General features: G+C 41.7%; 1 protein-coding gene across 2 annotated transcripts in view; it reads right to left on the bottom strand.

The window, feature by feature from the left end:
- Positions 1-20,173, bottom strand: part of rab31 (RAB31, member RAS oncogene family) — an 81,205-nt gene that overhangs the window by 18,139 nt on the left and 42,893 nt on the right. For both annotated transcript variants that reach the window (XM_043687759.2, XM_043687758.2), the window contains one exon: positions 19,699-19,808. In XM_043687759.2, the coding sequence (XP_043543694.1) occupies positions 19,699-19,808 (110 nt within the window). The remainder of the gene's footprint in view (positions 1-19,698; positions 19,809-20,173) is intronic.

The following is a 20,173-nucleotide window of genomic DNA, read 5'->3' as shown; positions in this document are numbered from 1 at the left end:
TTCTTCATCAGTAGAGGAAAAGTGCAGGAAGGTGAATGAGGACTATTGCTTCGGTCATGATCATATTGAATGGTGGAGTAGGCTCCTTATGAAATGGGTCCTGGTCAGTGGAAAGCTTCTTGACTGTTGTTGGAGCTGCAGTCTTCCTACTCCTGTTCCTGTTCCTGACGGTCTGATGGGACGTCCTGAGGTCATGAAAGGTGCCAAATCAGTGCAAACCTTTCTCTCACAGAATTATTCAGACTCTTCTGTTCTGAAGAAGTCACTGGACCCAAAACCTTAACTCTGCTTTCTCTTCACATATACTGCCAGGCCTGCTGAGTTTTTCCAACAATCTCTATTTTGGTCTTGAATTTCCAACGTCCGCAGTTCTTTGTTTTGAGTGAGTAGGTATTTGGTCCAAATAAAAATTGCTGGATAAGCTCAGCAAGTCTGAAGGAACTGTGGAAAGAAATCAGAGTTAACATTTCGGATTAAGTGACCATCCCTCAGAACTGTTCGTCAGCTGAGCTTTTCCAGCAATTGCTGTTTTTGTCAGGAATTTGGACTAAGTAATAGTGAAGGAACAGCATTATATTTCCCAGTCAGGATGACTTAAACGCAACTGTTCGAAACTGCTGAGTTATGTTTAATTCTTTTTGACATCAGCTTCCTTCAGATAATTTCTAGGATTTTTTTTTGCCTGCGAAGGATCCTAATTTGTATTTACTTGTGGCTGATTATTTTGGATTTCAGCAATTCATCATCATTCACAATTTATTTGGCCCATCTTTCTAGTAGAAAATAAACAATGAAAGACTGGCTATCTTATAGCATACATGATTTTTCTTCCAAAAGCATTCAGAGAGCTTTCTGTGACTTGGCGCACTTCCCAGGATCAGCGTGCAGCTGTGATTGGATTGAACATTATTCCTTTGCTATATTCCATCCTGACCTTTTGTTCGTAAAGCCATCCATCTTTCCAATAGCTCACCACCTCCACTCTGAATAGAATTATTTTCAGGCACTTTGACCTTTTGAAACGAATCCAGTCTTTCTCTCATTTTGTAGTTCCAGTAAAAAATACCACCTGCTGCGGGTACATTCTTCAGTCAGAAATAGATAGTTGCTCAATTTAATCGAATAACACCTAGACCTGCTGCCCCAAACACACATGCTGATGGATATCGCACACAATAGATCTGCATGTAGGCAAGGACCAAATGAGTGGACATGGCACTCTCATGAAACTCAAATCCCCCATTCCCAAACTTCATCCAAATTAATAAAAGTACAGTTTTGGACTTGATGCCCCTAAAACTTCCAAAAGAAAGCTGACATTAGATTCCGAGAAGAGATAGCTGTTAAACTGACTCGGATTGAAAGAAGGCAGTCCTGAACCTGTCAGAAAATGTGACACTGGAAAAGCACAGCAGGTCAGGCAGCATCCGAGGAGCAGGAGTCGACATTTCAGGCATAAGCCCTTCATCAGGAATGAAGGGTACATTCCTGATGAAGGGCTTATGCCTGAAACATCAACTCTCCTGATCTCAGATGCTACCTGACCTGCTGTGCTTTCCAGCGCCACACTTTTTGATTCTGAGTTCCAGCATCTGCAGTCCTCACTTTCTCCTAGACCAGATGCTGTAGCTATCACAGGGTGCTTTAGGTTTAATGGAGCATCAGATGCTTTCCTGCCCATCAACCATGTCCATGTTCATAGCCTAGCAACTTATGAAAGGGGTGCTGTTACTTTTTGGCATTTTTAAAATGTTAAATAAGTTTTTTTTAATATTTCCAAATTGTTGGGCAATGTCAGACCTCCCATCGTCACTTCATGTGGAAAATCAATGGAAACGTCAGAGAACTAAGGCCAATTCCTCCAGTTTTCCTCACAATCCTTCACCCAAGCTACAATAGGAGATCTGAACAAGCGTTTCAATGGAAAGTACAGGCAGGTACACAAAACCTTCATTTAAGACCAGCTGAGTCAATATTGATTCACTTCACTTGCAGAGCGATAGTGGTATAGAGCTACCTTCCCAGCAGTTGAGTTGGGTTCAATTCCTGGCCATCAAACTGTTGCACTTTTAGGCAGCACAGTGGCTCAGTGGTTAACACTGCTGCCTCAAGCACCAGGGACCCGGGCTCGATTCCAGCCTCGGGCGAATCTGTGTGGAGTTCGTACATTCTCCCTGTGTCTATGTGGCCTTCCTCTGGGTCTCCGGTTTGCTCCCACAATCCAAAGATGTGCAGGTCAGGTGAATTGGCCATGCTAAATTTCCCATAATGTTAGGTGCATTACTCAGGGGTAAATGTAGGTGAATGGTCCTGGGTGGGTTACTCTTCGGAGGGTCAGTGTGGACTTGTAAGGCCAGATGGCCTGTTTCCACACTGTAGTTAATCTAACCTATTCTAATATCATTAATAAAATAGTAACTATATATTTGTTTAATGTGAGAGTTTCAGCTTAACATTGTTTACTATGTATTTCTTGCCTTAGCTCAAGTCTGAAGTGATATGTTACCATGCTGTGTTGTGGTGTGGTATATTTACGATCTGCCACTATTGATTCCATTGTTAGCTCCCGTAACATAAGAATGTGGGTCACATGGTAGATTAGATTACTTACAGTGTGGAAACAGGCCCTTCGGCCCAACAAGTCCACACCGACCCGCCGAAGCGTAACCCACTCAGACCCATTACCCCAACACCTAACACTACAGGCAATTTAGCATGGCCAATTTGCCTAACCTGCACATTTTTTGGACTGTGGGAGGAAACCGGAGCACCCGGAGGAAACCCACGCAGACACGGGGAGAACGTGCAAACTCCACACAGTCAGTCGCCTGAGGCGGGAATTGAACCCGGGTCTCTGGCGCTGTGAGGCAACAGTGCTAACCACTGTGCCACCGTGCCGCTCACAGTAGTGAAGAATACAAAAAAACCTTTATAACAGTACTGGAAATCTACATATGTACATTACAATCACAGACATGTGCCTGTCTTGGCTCAAGTTAACCTATCAGTACACTTCCTCAGCATGTCATACTGCAAGAGGATAGAGTTCAGTGAGATGGAGACCGAGGGCTTTATATCATTCAGTCACAGGCATGATAATGGTGGTGATGTCATGACCATTTCTCTTAAAGGTATGTCGCACATCTGCTGTGAGACATCACACAACGAAACCATTTCCTCCAGCACTCAGCACCCTCCATTGCCATTTCTCTGGTTCCTGTCCCAGTCCTCAGTCGCTCCACCAAACCCCTAACACCTTTGCCACCCCATCCCTGTTACTATCCACTGTTCTTACCTCTAAAGTATCTGATGTCAGCTTCCTTGATGGTTGCCATGCTTAACTTGAACTGAAACCCTGGTCTCCACTGAGTGGCTGATGTTAGTTGGTGCAGGCAGTTTTTCCCGCACTAACCAATCTCCGCCATCAGATGGAGCATGATCAGATAAAGGTAAAATTATATGATGCTATTTTCACATTTATTTATAATAGTTTCATTTATTTTCTAATTCTATGCATTCACATTTGGATGTTACTTTATATATGCTTGTAGGCATTTAGGAATGTACACTATTTCAACTTCATGATGATTGAATGTGAGAAAGATCCTACAATACCTAACTGCGTAATGTTTTTTCTTTCTTTTATAATTTTTTTCTATTTTATTTTGCAAGTTATTACAACTAGAAGTATAGGTACTGCACACATATGGTGCAGTAATTTAACCTGTGCACTTCCCTCCACCCCGAGCAAGAAATGTTCGCAGGAACCTAACTTGGCTTTAACATTGGTTTCTATGGGAAACCATGCTTCACTTAAAGTTGTTACACTTCGAAGTCACAATTTTAGCAACACAACCTCAACTTTAAGTGAGAAGTAACTATATGATAACAATGATATATTATTGAAATATATATTTATCCATACATTGCTGTGGTTCTGTTCGCCGAGCTGGAAGTTTTTGTTGCTGGAAGTTTTCGTCCCCTGTCTAGGTGACATCCTCAGTGCTTGGGAGCCCCCTGTGAAGCGCTTCTGTGGTGTTTCCTCCGGCATTTATAGTGGCCTGTCCCTGCCGCTTCCGGTTGTCAGTTTCAGCTGTCCGCTGCAGTGGCCGGTATATACCAGCTATCCCTAGTAGCCACACACGCAGATGACAAGCAACATGAATTCGACTGGGACAACACTACCATTATAGGGCAAGCCAAACAAAGAACAGCCAGGGAATTCCTAGAAGCATGGCACTCATCCACAAACTCCATCAACAAACACATCGACCTGGACCCAATATACCGGACACTACAGCGGACAGCTGAAACTGACAACCGGAAGCGGCAGGGACAGGCCACTATAAATGCCGGAGGAAACACCACAGAAGCGCTTCACAGGAGGCTCCCAAGCACTGAGGATGTCACCTGGACAGGGGACGAAACGTTTGCAACAAAAACTTCCAGCTCGGCGAACAGAACCACAGCAACGAGCACCCGAGCTACAAATCTTTTCACAAACTTTATCCATATATTATTAAACGTCTCCACAGAGAACACAATTTTATGTCTATAAAAATAACTTCCCATTTTCATAATTTTTGGGTGCATTTTTACAGTTATACTTGCCATTACAAATTGCTACATTAACATCTCCCATTCACTTTTACTTTGACATCACATGTAATTGCATATTTTGTCACTAAATGTCTCTGTAGATTTTTTGAAGTCTATAAACAATACTGCCATCTTATAAATGATAAAACATTCATTTATGAATGGATACTAACTAAGGATAATGCCATAGACAGCTTAGCGATGAATAGAACCCTCTATTATCAGAATAGCCATTTAACAAAATGACTGCATGGTTCAGTTTTTCCAAGCCAACGGCTGCTCTTTGCTTTCGTAAACATGAAAATGTTTAATGTAAATCAGAGAAAAAAAAATCAAAATCTGTGTGATCGCCATTGTAGGGATCATTTGTCAATAAATCATTTGTCAGCACTCCCCTCTCAGACAATACAAATTTGTTTTCCCTTTACATTGGTGATGGGTGCAAAATGAATAGCTTTGGTGAATTTTTTTTCAGTAAAACTAAAGATCTGGAAAAACATTTAAAATGAAACAAAAATCAACAAGAGACATTTCCTCCCCTTTAAAGGTGAGGGCAAGCTTGTTTGTTCTGAAAAGCTCAGAAATTCCTTGCACTACAGCAGTACCAAGATTGTCAGGCAATGATGGAACAGTTTGTCATGCAATGACAATTAGTACCCTACTTTAAAGAGTTGGATTTCAAACTAATGGCATATGGGATAAAAATTGAAAATACTGGAGGAACTCAGGAAGTCTGGCAGCATCTGTGGGGACAGAAACAAAGTTAACATTTCAAGTAAATTTTTCTTCAGAATTAAACAGGTCATATCAGATTCAAAATATTTACTCTTTCTCTCCCCTCAGATGCTGCCAGACCTGTTGAGATTCTCCAGCAATTTTTAAAAAAGTTTTAATTCAGATTTCAAGCATCTGTAGTATTTTGCTTTTATTGTAGTGGCACGTGGGTGTTGGTCTATTGCGTGAAGGTCTTTAAAAATTAATTAGGTGGTTTCTTTAGAACAATGATTTTAAACCAGTATGTGTCAGAGACCAAATGACGAGAAGAAACCAAACTGGGGTGTTAGTGGAAGTTGTTTGTAATGTGAATTCTCAACAGGAGAAGGAAAAAGCATTAATCTGTTAATTTAGCAGAAGCTAGGAGGACTAAGTTTATTTTCTTTTCTAAATTAATGCAAGCTTCTGAATTCAGTTTGAAGGAGTCCTGACTGATATCAGATGTGAAAATAGTTTATCCCAGGAAAAGGCATTTGTTTCGAGCAGTTAAGAGAGTAAGTTACCTTAGTGCAAGGGTTTCAATTTGTGAAAACTTCCAGACCAGGAGTGTTTGGTTAGAAAGCTGCATTGGTTATTCAAAGCTAAGAAAGTCCAAGATCTCAGTGGTATGAAGATTCAAGGAGGAGACTTAACAGCTCACAGGACAGGAATTGAAGGGAGAAGAGTTACATTTAACCTAGGGACTGGGCAAGGAGGAACATTTCACTGATCTATATAAGTAATTGTAAAGTGATAGTGTTGGAGATTAGATGGGACTTTATTTTACAGTGTTGTGAAATCTTTCAAACTACATTCAATTTAGACCCTTCGTTTGTTTTATTTTATTTTATTCTTGTTTCTGTTATGTAATAAACTTCTTTATTGTTGAAACTAAATTGACAGCTCGGTGTGTTTAATTTTTAGTGAAAGATTGATGTTTTCGGTGAAAGTAAAACCAAATTATGATCAATCAAGCCAGATTTCATTTCAGAATCTGACCCATCTGGTAGGAATAACAGCAGGGCTCATATGATGGCTAAACCCATCTGGTGCACACACAGCTCAATGCTAAAGTGGATGTGGTAATTGGAGGCAAATCATCTTTAACCACAGGACATTATGACAGGAGTTCCCTGAAGTAGTGATTTATGCCTATCATCAACTGTTTTATCAATTGGCTTTCCTCCATTGTGCTGTCTGACATGGGACTGTTCTCTGATGACTGTACATTCTTCAGCTCTCTGTAATTATTCAGATAATTAAGCAGTCCAATCACACACATATGAAAACTTGAAGAGCAACTGCTGATAAATGATTAGCAACTGCATCATGCTACTGAAGGGTCAGTGAATGACCATTTTCAGCAAAAAAGAAAATAACCATCTCTTCTTGACATTCAAGAGCTTTGCTATTGTTAATTAGTAGTAGAAGGGGCGTGGCATGCATTGCCTGCAACAGTAGTAGATTCACCTACTTTCAGGGCATTTAAATGGTCATTGGATAGGCATATGAACAAGAATGGAATAGTGTAGGTTAGATGGGCTTCAGATTGGTTTCACAGGTCAGCGCAACATTGAGGGCCAAAGGGTCTGTACTGCGCTGTCATGTTCTATGTTCTACTTCTCCAAACTGCACCATCCTGGGGGTGGGGGTTTAAACCAGGAACTAGAGACAGCCTTATTTAAAGCATTGGCTACGGAAGCAGGTCTTGATATGCAAATAGCTCACCTCCTGACTTCCCAAAACCTCTCCATCAGCTTCAAGGCACAAGCAAGGAGTGTCATGGAACAGTAAACCAAAATACTATGGATGCTGGACGTCTGAAATAAACACAAAGTGCTGGAGAAACTCAGCAGGTTTGATAGCATCTGTGGTCACAGAAACAGAGTGATGTGGAGGTGCCGGGGTTGGACTGGGGTGGACAAAGTTAAAAGTCACACAACATCAGGTTATAGTCCAACAGGTTTATTTGGAAGCACTGGCTTTCAGAGCGCTGTTCCTTCATCAAGTGGTTGCCTGAAGTCTGGAAACACCAAGTCATTTTTCTTCGATTCTCTCCCTCTCATTTGAACAGACCCAGGGAAACAGCAAAAACTTGAAGGGAGGAAGAGTTTGACCTTTTTCCAGTCTTGACTGAGAAATGGAAGAATTCAATGAGATTGCTGTCTATGTATCACTGGAGGCCAGTTTATAAATAACACAGGCAGTGGGATCTGATCCAAAAATCCAGCAACACTTCATGTGACAAGAGTTAACAAAGCTAATGACAAGGTAAATGTATTTCATAAGAGATTGAAGATTGACTTTAATATTCTTCTGGGTTTCAGGGCAAAAATATTCTGAATTGTCCATTGTGTCCACGGCAAAGTCACGCTGCATTTCATGGATGTTGGCAGGGTTGGAGGATTTGAGGTATAGGGAGGGGCTGAACAGGCTGGGGCTGTTTTCCCTGGAGCGTCGGAGGCTGAGGAGTGACCTTATAGAGATTTATAAAATCATGAGGAGCGTGAATAAGATAACTAGACAAAGTCTTTTTCCTGGGGTGGAGGAGTCCAGAACTGGAGGACATAGGTTTAGGGTGAGGGGGGAACTTTTTCACTTAGAGGATGGGTATATGAATAGGAAGGGTTTGGAGGGATATGGGCCAGGTGCTAGCAGGTGGGACTAGATTGGGTTGGAATATCTGGTCGGCATGGATGAGTTGGACCGAAGGATCTGTTTCCATGCTGTACATCTCTATGACTCTGTGTGGTTTGGAAAGGAGTGTTTACTTGACAGATTCAAAACAAAGTGCAGGAATGCACATAACTAACAGGTGGCAGTGTAGCACACTCGTACAAACAGCAGAAATGACTCAGTTTTATAGAAAAATGAGCAGACTTGAAGTAAATTTGAAACAAAAATGTTTTTATAATCAGTCTTTAGGATATACTAGCACGCCTTGAGCTCAGCTGATTTTCCATCTGACTTTCAGCTCAAGATTCCTTCCTCATTGATTCTGGTACCACACAAACCCCCTCCCAATGGCAGCAAGCAGCAGCTCATTCTGTAGCCCACCTGAATTTATTTCCTATCAATTTCAATTTAATATAAAACAATGCCAGTGCATAAAAATAAAACTACCAGCATCCCATCCATTCCACACTCTCAATCATCTCTCTTCCACCTTGACCCCCCAATCCACAACCACAGACCCACATCCCATCAACACACACACACACCCCCACACAGAACCCCCAACACACACAGACATCCTCACACACACACGCGCACACAGCCACCTCCCCCCCACACACACACACATACACAGACAACCCCCCCCACATACACACTTACAGAACTCCATCCCACACACATACATAACCTCCCCACACACATATAACCATACAGAACCCCCAACACACACACACAAACTCCTCACACACACATACAGAACCTCCCCCACATACACCCACATACAGAACCCCAACACACACACACACACACACACTCCTCCATACATACAGACACTCTCTCACACATGGAACCCCTCCCCATACACACACACTGACATCCGCTTGCACACATGCACACACACATCTTACACATACATACAGAACTTCCCACAACCACATACACACACACACACTCCTCCATACATACAGACACTCTCTCACACATGGAACCCCTCCCCATACACACACACTGACATCCGCTTGCACACATGCACACACACATCTTACACATACATACAGAACTTCCCACAACCACATACACACACACACACACACACAAAGACAGACAGACACAAAGACAGACACACAGAGATACACACGCAAAGACAGATGTGCATATACAATGACTTTGTTCTTGACTTTGTTGTTGGATCATTAACAAGAAAGAATTAAGGAATACATTCAGTCAGTACTTTATTGTGCAGATCCTGATGGCAGATCAGGATCTTTCACGCAAGACTGATGAGTGAGCCAAATTCAGACACCATTAACTTGGAGGAATGGATAGCATGTAAATCCCAGCCAATTTTTAATGAGGAATTCATCTGAAGAGGTCAGGAGTTGTATTTTCTGCTGCCCTTGATAAATATTCTCATCGGGATGTTAATCCCAGTGCTTTTACAATACTGCCATCATGTGCAAATATATCCACATCGGAGTGTTCACATTCAAACACACTGGTGCTCCAAAATATAGAGAGAGCTCAGTAGCCCACATTCAGTGTAAACCAGTCGGTGCAATGGACCATAGTAAAGAAATGTAATCTTCACGAGTAGAAACAGAAGCATACTCAAGTTCGAGAATTTGATGAAAACATTTCCTTATCTAAACTAATTTTTATCCCTTTTCACGTCTGAATTAAGTGGAGAATGGGTCACATTCCACTTTGAATGTCAAGTATTTACGCTAAACACTCCCAGTTTAGGGAAAGGGGAATAGTATTATAGCTCTCTCCATTCTACTCCAGTCATATCTCTCAGTTCCAACCTCAGCAAAACAAAAGTAACCCGTTGCTAAAATAATTTAATATTGATTAAAGGCTGGGGGGAGCTTTTCTGTTTCAACTGTGTGGTCTAAAAAAAATGTTGTCATAAAATCCAGTTGTGTTTTTCTTGCCCTGAAACATTAAGATTGTGTGTTCTCCTTCAAAACACTTCTGATGTTTGTGCAGGATGGTTGCCAATATAAAAAGCACTGCTGACTAAGAAGTAATTTGTCCGTTGTATGAAACACTTGGAGACAGCTGAATGAAAGAAAAGTAGCAATTACAAATGTAAGCATTCAGCATTCAAAGCCAGTGACAGAGCAAGATAACAGTCTGCTCCTTAAATGTCATACGTGTGGAAGCTGCAACAGAACAGTCAAGGAAAACTGGGATAAGTTCTCACTTAAACTTGTGGTTGCGTTTCTGAAAATGACAACTTTAAGTGACAAATTGTTTCCCCTTGAAAAATTATGTCAAAATGGTGCACATTCCTAAATGCTTGCATTCTTATACAAAATAACCTTCAAACTAAAACAAATGTAAAATATAGCAGAAATACAATATAAATGTAATTAAGAAAAAGAAACTTTAAGAGCAAACTCTGTTCTGAAGAAGCCATATCATACTCCATATATTAAGTCTGTTCTTGCTCCAGAAATGCTGCCAAACGTGCTGACACCTTTTGCTCTTATCTCAGATTTCCAACATCTACAGTATTATATTTTTACGATGGCTAAACTCACCTGATGTTTTAATTTGGAGAAAGTGAGGACTGCAGATGCTGGAGATCTGATGTTCGACTCTGATGTTTTAATTTGAACTGCTTGCACCAACCAACATCTACCACCAGGCGGACACCAGGACCTCAGCACAAGTTCAGAAAGGTAGCCTGCTCAGAAGCTGACATCAGACACTTGAACGGCAAGAACAGGAGAAGGAGCTCGGAGTGTAGGGGCTAAGAGGGATGTTGCCTGGGATGGAGCACTTTACCTACAAACAGGGACTTGATAGGCTCATTAAAAACAAAAAGAACGATGGCTGCCGTCCTGAGGAAGGGTTACTGGACCCGAAACGTTAACTCTGAGTTCTCTTTGCAGATGCTGACAGACCTGCTGAGATTCTTCAGTAACTTCTGTTTTTGTTTCTGGATAGGCTCATGTTGTTTCCTTTAGAGCAGAGAAGGTTGAGGGGGTTCCGATTAAGGTGTAGAGGATTATGAGGGTGTGACCAGGGTGGATAGGAAGCAGCTATTCCTCTTCGAAGGGTCAATAACAAGGGAACATAAATTTAAGGTGAAAGACAGAAGGTTTGGAGGGGATTTGAGGGTGGTGGGGATCTGCAAGGGTAGTTGAAGCAAGAAACCTCACAACATTTACTTGGATGAGCACTTTAAATGTCATAACATTCAAGGCTATGGGCCAAGTGCTGGAAAGTAGGACGAGTGTAGATTTAGAGTAGCTTTAGTGGTACAGGCTTGATGTGCCAAAAGGCCACCTGTGAACAATATGATTGCATGATTCTAGGAACTGAGGACAGGTTGTAGCAACAGAAGGGAGCCCGGAGGAGAAGAGTGTGGGAGTTGCAATGGTCCCGATAGCAGGCAGGCCACATAGAAAAGGACAGAAAATGTTAAACTGGAACTCACATCATTAAATGACATGATTTTGTTAATGACATTAACCAGAAACTTGCTGTATGTATCTTGTGATAGTTCTTGTATCACAAGGACTATCAGCTGAAATGCTAAGTCAATACATTCCAGTTAGAGTCATAATGTAATACAGCATGGAAACAGGCCCTTCAGCCCAACTGGTCCATGTTGACCATGGTGCCCACTCAGATAGTTCTAATTGCCTGCATTGGTTTATATCCCTCTAAACCATTCCCATCCATGTACCTATCCACTCCCACACTCCATGTACCCATCCAAATGTTTTTTTTAATGTTGCTATTGTACCTGCCTCAACTACTTTCTGTGGCAGCCCATTCCATATTCACACTGCTCTCTGTGTGAAGACTTTGCTCCCCATGTCTTTCTTAAATTTTTCCCCTCTCACCTAACCCCTTAAGTTTTCAATTCCCTATCCCTGGGAAAAAGACGATATGTGTTCGTCCTATCTATGCCCCTTGTGATTTTATATACTTCAATATCTCATTCACTTCTCATTCTCCTATGTTCCAAGGAATAAAGTCCTATCCCGGCCAACCTCTCCCTATAACTCAGGCCAACTAGTCCCGGCAACATCCTGGAAAATCTTTCCAGTTTAATTATGTCTTTCCTATAATTGGGTGACCAAAAATGTACATGATACTCCAAGTGGGGCCTCACCATCAACTTATACACCTGTAACATAGCATCCCAACTCCTTTGCTCAGTGCCTTGATTGATGAAGGCCAGCATGCTAAATGCCTTCGTCACCACTCTGTTTACCTCTGATGCTGCTTTTAACCAATGAGGTACTTATTCTCCTAGGTTCCTCTGTTTCAGTCTGATTGTAATTTAGAACGGAATGAAACATTCATGTGGATCCACTTTGGTTTCTGTCTCTGTAGAGAGCACATTAAGAATCCTTCACAATGTCACACCTGCACTGGGGTGGGAGACCTTTTCAACTTTTGGATAAGGAAATTCTCTGAAGGGCTGACTATAAAAGCTCAAGAAGGCACAATTATAATAACATTACATTTTGGTACAATTAAGCATACATTGCATTCATGTGAGCAATACAGAACACAGAACACAAAACATTACAGCGCAGTACAGGCCCTTCGGCCCTCGATGCTGCGCCAACCTAACCTACACTATTCCATTCTCATCCATATGCCTATCTGATGACCATTTAAATGCTCTGAAAGTTGGCAAGTCTACTACTGTTCGAGGCAGTGCGTTCCACACCCCTACTACTCTCTCAGTAAATAAACTACCTCTGACATCTGTTCTATATCTATCACCCTTCAATTTAAAGCTATGTCCCCTCATGCTAGCCATTGCCATCCAACAAAAAAAGTTATCACTGTCCAACCTATCTAACCGTCTGATTATCTTACATGGCCCAATTAAGTCGTCTCTCAACTTTCTTCTCTCTAATGAAGACAGCCTCAAGTCCCTCAGCCTTTCTTCATAAGACCTTCCCTCCAGACCAGGCAACATCCTAATAAATCTCCTCTGAACCCTTTCCAAAGCTTCCACATCCTTCTGATAATGCGGTGACTAGAATTGTACGCACTAAGGTTTTGTACAGCTTCAGTATGATCTCATGGTTCCAAAACTCAATCCCTCTGCCAATAAAAGCTAAAACACTGTATGCCTTCTTAACAACCCTTGAGGAGAAAGTGAGGTCTGCAGATGCTGGAGATCAGAGATGGAAATGTGTTGCTGGAAAAGCGCAGCAGGTCAGGCAGCATCTAGGGAACAGGAAAATCGACGTTTGGGCTAATGCCCGAAACGTCGATTCTCCTGTTCCCTAGATGCTGCCTGACCTGCTGCGCTTTTCCAGCAACACATTTCCATCTTCTTAACAACCCTATCAACCTGGATGACAACTTTCAAGGATCTATGTACCTGGACACTGGGATCTCTCTGCTCATCCACACTATCAACAATCTTACCATTAGCCCAGTACTCTGCATTCCTGTTACTCCTTCCAAAGTGAATCACCTCACATTTTTTCACATTAAACTCCATTTGCCACCTCAACCCAGCTCTGCAGCTTATCTACAACATCTTTCGTCGCTATCCACAACTCTACCAACCTTAGTATTATCTGCAAATTTACTAACCCATCTTTCTATGCCCTCATCCAGGTCATTTATATAAATGAAAAACAACAGTGGACCCAAAACAGATCCTTGTGGTACCCCACTAGTAACTGAACTCCAGGATGAATATTTCCCATCAACCACAACCCTCTGTCTTCTTTCAGCTAGCCAATGATCCAAACCGCTAAATCACACTCAATCCCATGTCTCTGTATTTTGTGCAATAGCCTACTACCATGGGGAACCTTATCAAAAGCCACATCAACCACTTTACCCTCATCCTTCTCAAAGAACTCAATAAGGCTTGTGAAGCACAAAATACCCTTCACAAAACTGTGTTCACTATCCCTAATCAACTTATCATCTCTAGATGATTATAAATCCTCTCTTATGGCCCTTTCCAACATTTTACCCACAACCGAAGTAAGGCTCACTGATCTATAGTTACGAGGATTGTCTCTACTCCCCTTCTTGAACAAGGGAACAACATTTGCTATCCTCCAGCCTTCAGGCACAATTCCTGACAACAATGACAACATGAAGATCAAAGCCGAAGGCTCAGCAATCTCCTCCCAGGCTTCCCCAGAGAATCCTCAGATAAAGGGTTGAAAAGTGTGGTGCTGGAAAAGCGCAGCAGGCCAGGCAGCATCTGAGGAGCAGGAGAATCGATGTTTCGGGCATAAGCCCTTCTTTGATTCTCCTGCTCCTCGGATGCTGCCTGGCCTGTTGAGCTTTTTTGGCACCACACTTTTCAACTCTGGACTCCAGCATCTGCAGTCCTCACTTTCTCCTAGTTAATCCTAGGATAAACCCCATCTGGCCCAGGGGACTTATCTATTTTTACACTTTCCAGAATTGCTAACACCTCCTTATGCACCTCAATCCCATCTAGTCTAGTAGCCTGTATATCAGTATTCTCCTCAACCACATTGCCTTTTTCTTGTGTGAATACTGATGAAAAGTATTAATTTAGTGCTTCCCCTATCTCCTCTGGCTCCAGGCACAGCTTCCCACTACTATGCTTGATTGGCCCTAATCTTACTGTAGTTGTCACTCCTTTTTACCAAGGCATCAATGTCTGGGTTACTCTTTTTATCCCTTCCCACAGATGCTACCTGACCGACACAGTGCATCCAGCATCTTTTATTTTTATTTCTGATTCCAAACATCTGCATTTTGCTTTTGTCTTGCCAATACTGTAAATGCTCATTCACTGTTATCTACAGAGACACCAAGGGGAAGAACAGTAAAGAGGAAGAAAATATTAAGAGAACAATAGCCATCTCAGAGACAGTCACCACATTGTAAGTGGAGTGGTCAGACTCTCATTCCCGGAGTGGGGTTTTAATGAGCTCACAAAGCATTGAATTCCATGTGTTCTACACCCGAGGAGGAGCTCATTCCTCATTGTCAATTCTCTTAATAGACAAAAACCCAAGCTGAAACCACACACTCATCACTATTCACTCATTACATTCCTTTATTTAAAAATACCTAAACCGCAGCTACAGCTCTGACAGGAACAGAGGGTACTGTTCTTTCAGAAAATAACTTACATCTCTGAAACACCCATCTCAAAATGATAAACTGCTACTGTTTTGGAGATCTTTGATCATACACACCTGGTGCTCATAACAGCTTTTACGTTTCAGCTTGTCCACCAGTAGAATCAAAGGTCTTTTGTTTTCACTGCATCGACAAAGCTTCTACCCTCTGATTCTAATAATCCCAAGTGGATGACTCATGACCATTAGGGAGGGAAATCTGCCATCCTTACCAAGTGTGGCCTATCTGTGACTCCAGACCAACGGCAACATGGTTCACTTGCAACTGTCCTCTGGGTAATTAGGGATGTATAATAAATACTAGGTGCCCACATCCAGTGAAACAACATATTAAAAAAATTCTGCCAATTTTCTTACGTCTGTGTCCTTCATTTATGGAAGCCATGATGTGGAGGTGCCAGTGTTGGACTGGGGTGGACAAAGTTTAAAAAAATCACAACACTAGGTTATAGTCCAACAGATTTATTTGGAAGCACTAGCTTTCAGAGTACTGCTCCTTCATTAGGTGATTCATTACAACCTCCTGATGAAGGAGCAGTGCTCCAAAAGCTAGTGCTTCCAAATAAACCTGTTGGATTATAATCTGGTGTTGTATGATTTTTTAACTTCATTTATGGAATATGCTGCTACGATAGAGCTATTTCACCTTAATAACTTAATCAACACCTCTTAATTTGAATACATCTAGTAAATCTAACAGATGTTAACACATTTTGCCTTAACATAACAGCCATAGCTTCTCTCATCTCTCCCACTTGACTGAGGTGCCACTCCTTTGGCACCATTATAAATGTGACTACAGAAATTTATCATTCACAAAAATGGATTCTAGAGGACAAGGGCACTCTGCGGCATATTTCCGTGTCAACGCAGACCTGAAAGTTCACAGTTTCAAATCTCAGTTCGCTTGCACCTATTGCACCAGACTTCACCTTCAGTGAGAGAGTGAGGAACAAAATGAGTCAAAAAGTATCCAAGAATTAGTTTTGACTTCTCAGAGTGTAAACTATGACGTTTTGAAATTATAGTGACTATGCTTGCAGCTTCAGAAGTGCAGTAATCTGATAAGTAGTCTTGAAGGATGGGCGACCATGTACTACTTTCACTTTGGCTACATGGTAGCTACAGCCCTCTAACGAAAGACCCTTTGTTTTACCCCTAATGGTCAGCCAACACTAAACTTACCCGGAAGTATTTCAGTTGACCTCGAATTATTTCCTGTGAAGCTCTCTGGGATTTGCATTTTATTCCTTCAAGTTTCAACCAGGGACCAATTGTCCAGTATTAACACCAATGAGGAACAGAACCAGAAGAAATATCACTGCTTTAAAGTATGTGTCAGAGACATGGAATCGATTAATCAAATTTCTCACCTCTCAGAATCTGGGAGCCTGAGGAGACGTGTTCAGAGAGTCAGCTGTTATGTATTGTTTGAAATTTTTGAGGATGTGTTGGATACTCATTAGGTTGAGAGATTTCAGTATTGCAAAGTTAATTGATCGATTCTCATTTCCTCTGGGCTCAGTGACCATACTCAGCGTTAGCAGCTCTGTAAGCAGGTCAGTACAGCCATCTACCTACAATCCAAACTTTAGAACACTCACAGACTGATCACATGTGGCCTTTCCACTTCCCGTACCATCATGTGCATAGTGAGAGTGAATCACTTTCAGCCCCACTGGACTTCTGCAGGAAGAAAGCACTGAATTCTAAATGGATTGGTACTGCATTCCATAGCATGCCACAATTTGTCAGGAAAATCTGCTGAAAACAGTGATTTATTTAACAGTATGCACTGCCACTGTTGGAAGTGGAGGACCATCCTCTGTTTCAGTGGAGCTTTCTGCCAAATTCCTCCAAATTTCTGCCAAATTGAGAGTGAACTTTTGGAAAGCGAGTGGTCCAGACAGAATCCCTGGCCACACACTCAGATCCTGTGCGGACCAGCTGGTGGGAGTATTCGCCGACGTCTTTAACCTCTCCGTATTCCGATGTGAGGTTCCCACCTACTTTAAGATAACCACCATCATCCCAGTGCCAAAGAAAAATCATGCAATATGACTCAATGACTCCACAATTAGGAAGTGCTTCGAGAAGTTACTCACATCTACTCCAGCGTCCCAAATTGCCTTGATCCTTTGCAATTCACCTATTGGTTAAACAGGTCCACAGCAGACACCACCTCCCTAGCCCTACGTGCATCCATGGAACATCTGGATATCAAGGACACCTATGTCAGGCTCCTACTTATGGATTTTAGTTCTGCCTTCAACACCATAGTTCCAAACAAACTCATCTCTAAAATCCAAAACCTAGGTCTCAGCTCATCCCTCTGTAACTAGATCTTCAACTTCCTGACCCATAGACCACACTCAGTAAGAATAGGCAACAGTACCTCCTCCACCATAATTCCCAACATCGGTGCCCCACAAGGCTGTATGCTCATCCTCCTATTAAACACTCACAACCGCGTTGCCAAATTCCACATCAACTCCATTTCAGGTTTGCGGATGACACTACCATTGTAGGGGGGATCTCAAACATTGACGAGACAGAATACAGGAAAGAGATTGAGTGCCTGGCAGCATGGTATAAAGACAACAATCTCTCCCTCAACATCAGCAAAATGTGTGAGCTGGTCACTGACTTCAGGAAGTAGACTGGAAAGCATGCCCCTGTCTGCATCAATGAGGCTGAGCTGGATATGGTTGACAGTGTCAGATTTCTGACAGTGATGATCACCAACAATCTACCCTGGTCCACATATGAGGATGTGACAGTCAAGAAAGCACAACAATATGTCTACTTCCTCAAGAGGCTAAGGAAGTTCAGCATGTCCACAAGGACTCTTACCAATTTTTATAGATGCACCATAGAAAGCATCTTACCTTGATGCATCATAGCTTGGAATGGCAACTCCACTGCCCAAGACCGCAAGAAACTACAGAGAGTCATGAACACAGCCCAGTCCATAATGCAAACCAGCCTCCCATCCATTGACTCTGTCTATACTTCCCACTGCCTCAGGAAAGCAACCAACAAAAACAAAATTTGGAGATACTGGTGTTGGACTGGGGTGTACAAAGTTAAAAGTCACACAAGACCAGGTTATAGTCCAACAGGCTTAATTGGAAGCACACTAGCTTTCGGAGCGCCATTCCTTCATCAGGTGATAGTGGAGGACTCAATTGTAAGGCACAGAATCAGCTTGCTATAAATTCTGTGCCTTACAATTGTGTCCTCCACTATCACCTGATGAAGGAGCAGTGCTTCGAAAGCTAGTGCTTCCAATTAAACCTGTTGGACTACAACCTGGTGTTGTGTATTTTTTAACAAAATCAAAGACCCTTCCCACCCTGGTTATACTCTCTTCCACCATCTTCCATCGGGCAGAAGATATAAAAGTTTGAATACACATAGAAGAGATTCAAGAACAGCTTCTTCCTCACAGTTATCAGACTTTTAAACAGACCTTTCAATGTTAACTCTGATCTCTCGCCATCTGCACCTTCTCTGTGGTTGTAATACTGTATTCGGCACTCTGTTCTGCTATCCTGATATACTTTGTATGGTGCAATCTGCCTATATAGCATACAAAACAATACTTTTCACTGTTCCTCGGTATGTGGGACAACAATAAATCAAACCCAAACCATGTGACTACAATGAACTGAATGTGACCAGCAATGTGAGAAAGCACAGAACAGGAAATCCCTCTTCTGCATTTGCAATTGATTTCTTTTATAATTCTGCTGGTGAACTTCTGGGTCCAAAGTGAAGAACATGTTCCCAAATCTTACACCTTCATCGCAACATCAAGTCATTTCAGTCAGCAGGAAAAGGCAGAAAAAGACCTCAGCAGAAAAATGCCTGTTTTGTATTTCCCCTTAGCCTGTGCTGTTTTGCCTTTCCAACATTTCTCACAGGTATTTGTATTGTTTCCAGTTTCTTTGTTAAACCTCCAGTCCCTCCTGGCATTGAATAAAGGAGGGAAGCTGCCAGACAAATGCTGTTTCCTAACACCACAGTACCGCTCTCAGACGAATAGTGACTATGTTTCACTGAAACAGATAAAACTCAAAAGGAGGCATTGGGAAGTTACTGAAAACTTCCTCTCCACCTGAATACTGGTTTTGTGACTGTTTTCTTTCAATACAAGTAGCTCCAGGTCATTAATTCTGAAAGAAATTCATGCGCAGTTGACAAATTAAGAGTTTACTGATGACCATGAAACCATCACCAGTTGTCAGAGAAAAAAAACTGATGTCCTTTAGGAAAGGAAATCTACCATCCTTACCCAATCTGTTCTATATGTGACTCTAGACCCACAACAATGTGGTTGACTCTTAACTGCCCTCTGGGCAAATTAGATTTGGGCAATAAATGCTGGCCGAGCCAGCAATGCCTTCATCCCATGAATAAATAGAAAAAAAAGTATACAATCCAAAATGAATGAATGTTTCAAAGGAACTCCCTTGGCAGTACTCATTGTGATAACTTCATCCATTGGCGATATCATTTTCAATGAATAACTGTTACTTACTGATTCTTTCAAAGAGCTCTCCAACATTAATGGCATTCTTTGCACTTGTTTCAACAAAGATGGCATTGATGAACTTAACATACTCCTGGGCATCCTTAACTGTAACCTCCCTAGAACAGTAAACAACAATTGATTAGTCAAATCTGTATTAATCAAGTTGAGATGGTTAAAATCTTCAGCTGTTTGTGTACATACAAGTAGTTTGTCCAACTATTTGAATGCGTAATGAAATTAGAATATTTTCTGATCAGTTATTATTCATTTATATAGACTCTCAATGTTTTAAACCTGTGAACAACTGATGATACACACCTTTAAGGGGATATTTCAGAATACACAAATTGTTACATTTCCAAAAGTAAGCAACATTCCAAGATATAGATTGTGACTAATTAGAAAGATTAAAGATTGCAAGGAAGTTAAAGAAAAAATTATAATTATCGAAGGACATATATCAGGTCAGAAGGTTGGACAG

This window comes from Chiloscyllium plagiosum, unplaced genomic scaffold, assembly GCF_037043375.1.
Source record: "Chiloscyllium plagiosum isolate Xiang-an unplaced genomic scaffold, Cpla_swu_hap1 HiC_scaffold_4, whole genome shotgun sequence".
Lineage (NCBI taxonomy): Eukaryota > Metazoa > Chordata > Chondrichthyes > Orectolobiformes > Hemiscylliidae > Chiloscyllium > Chiloscyllium plagiosum.
The sequence above is the reverse complement of the archived record's forward strand: the minus strand, read 5'-3'. Positions and strand labels throughout refer to the sequence as shown.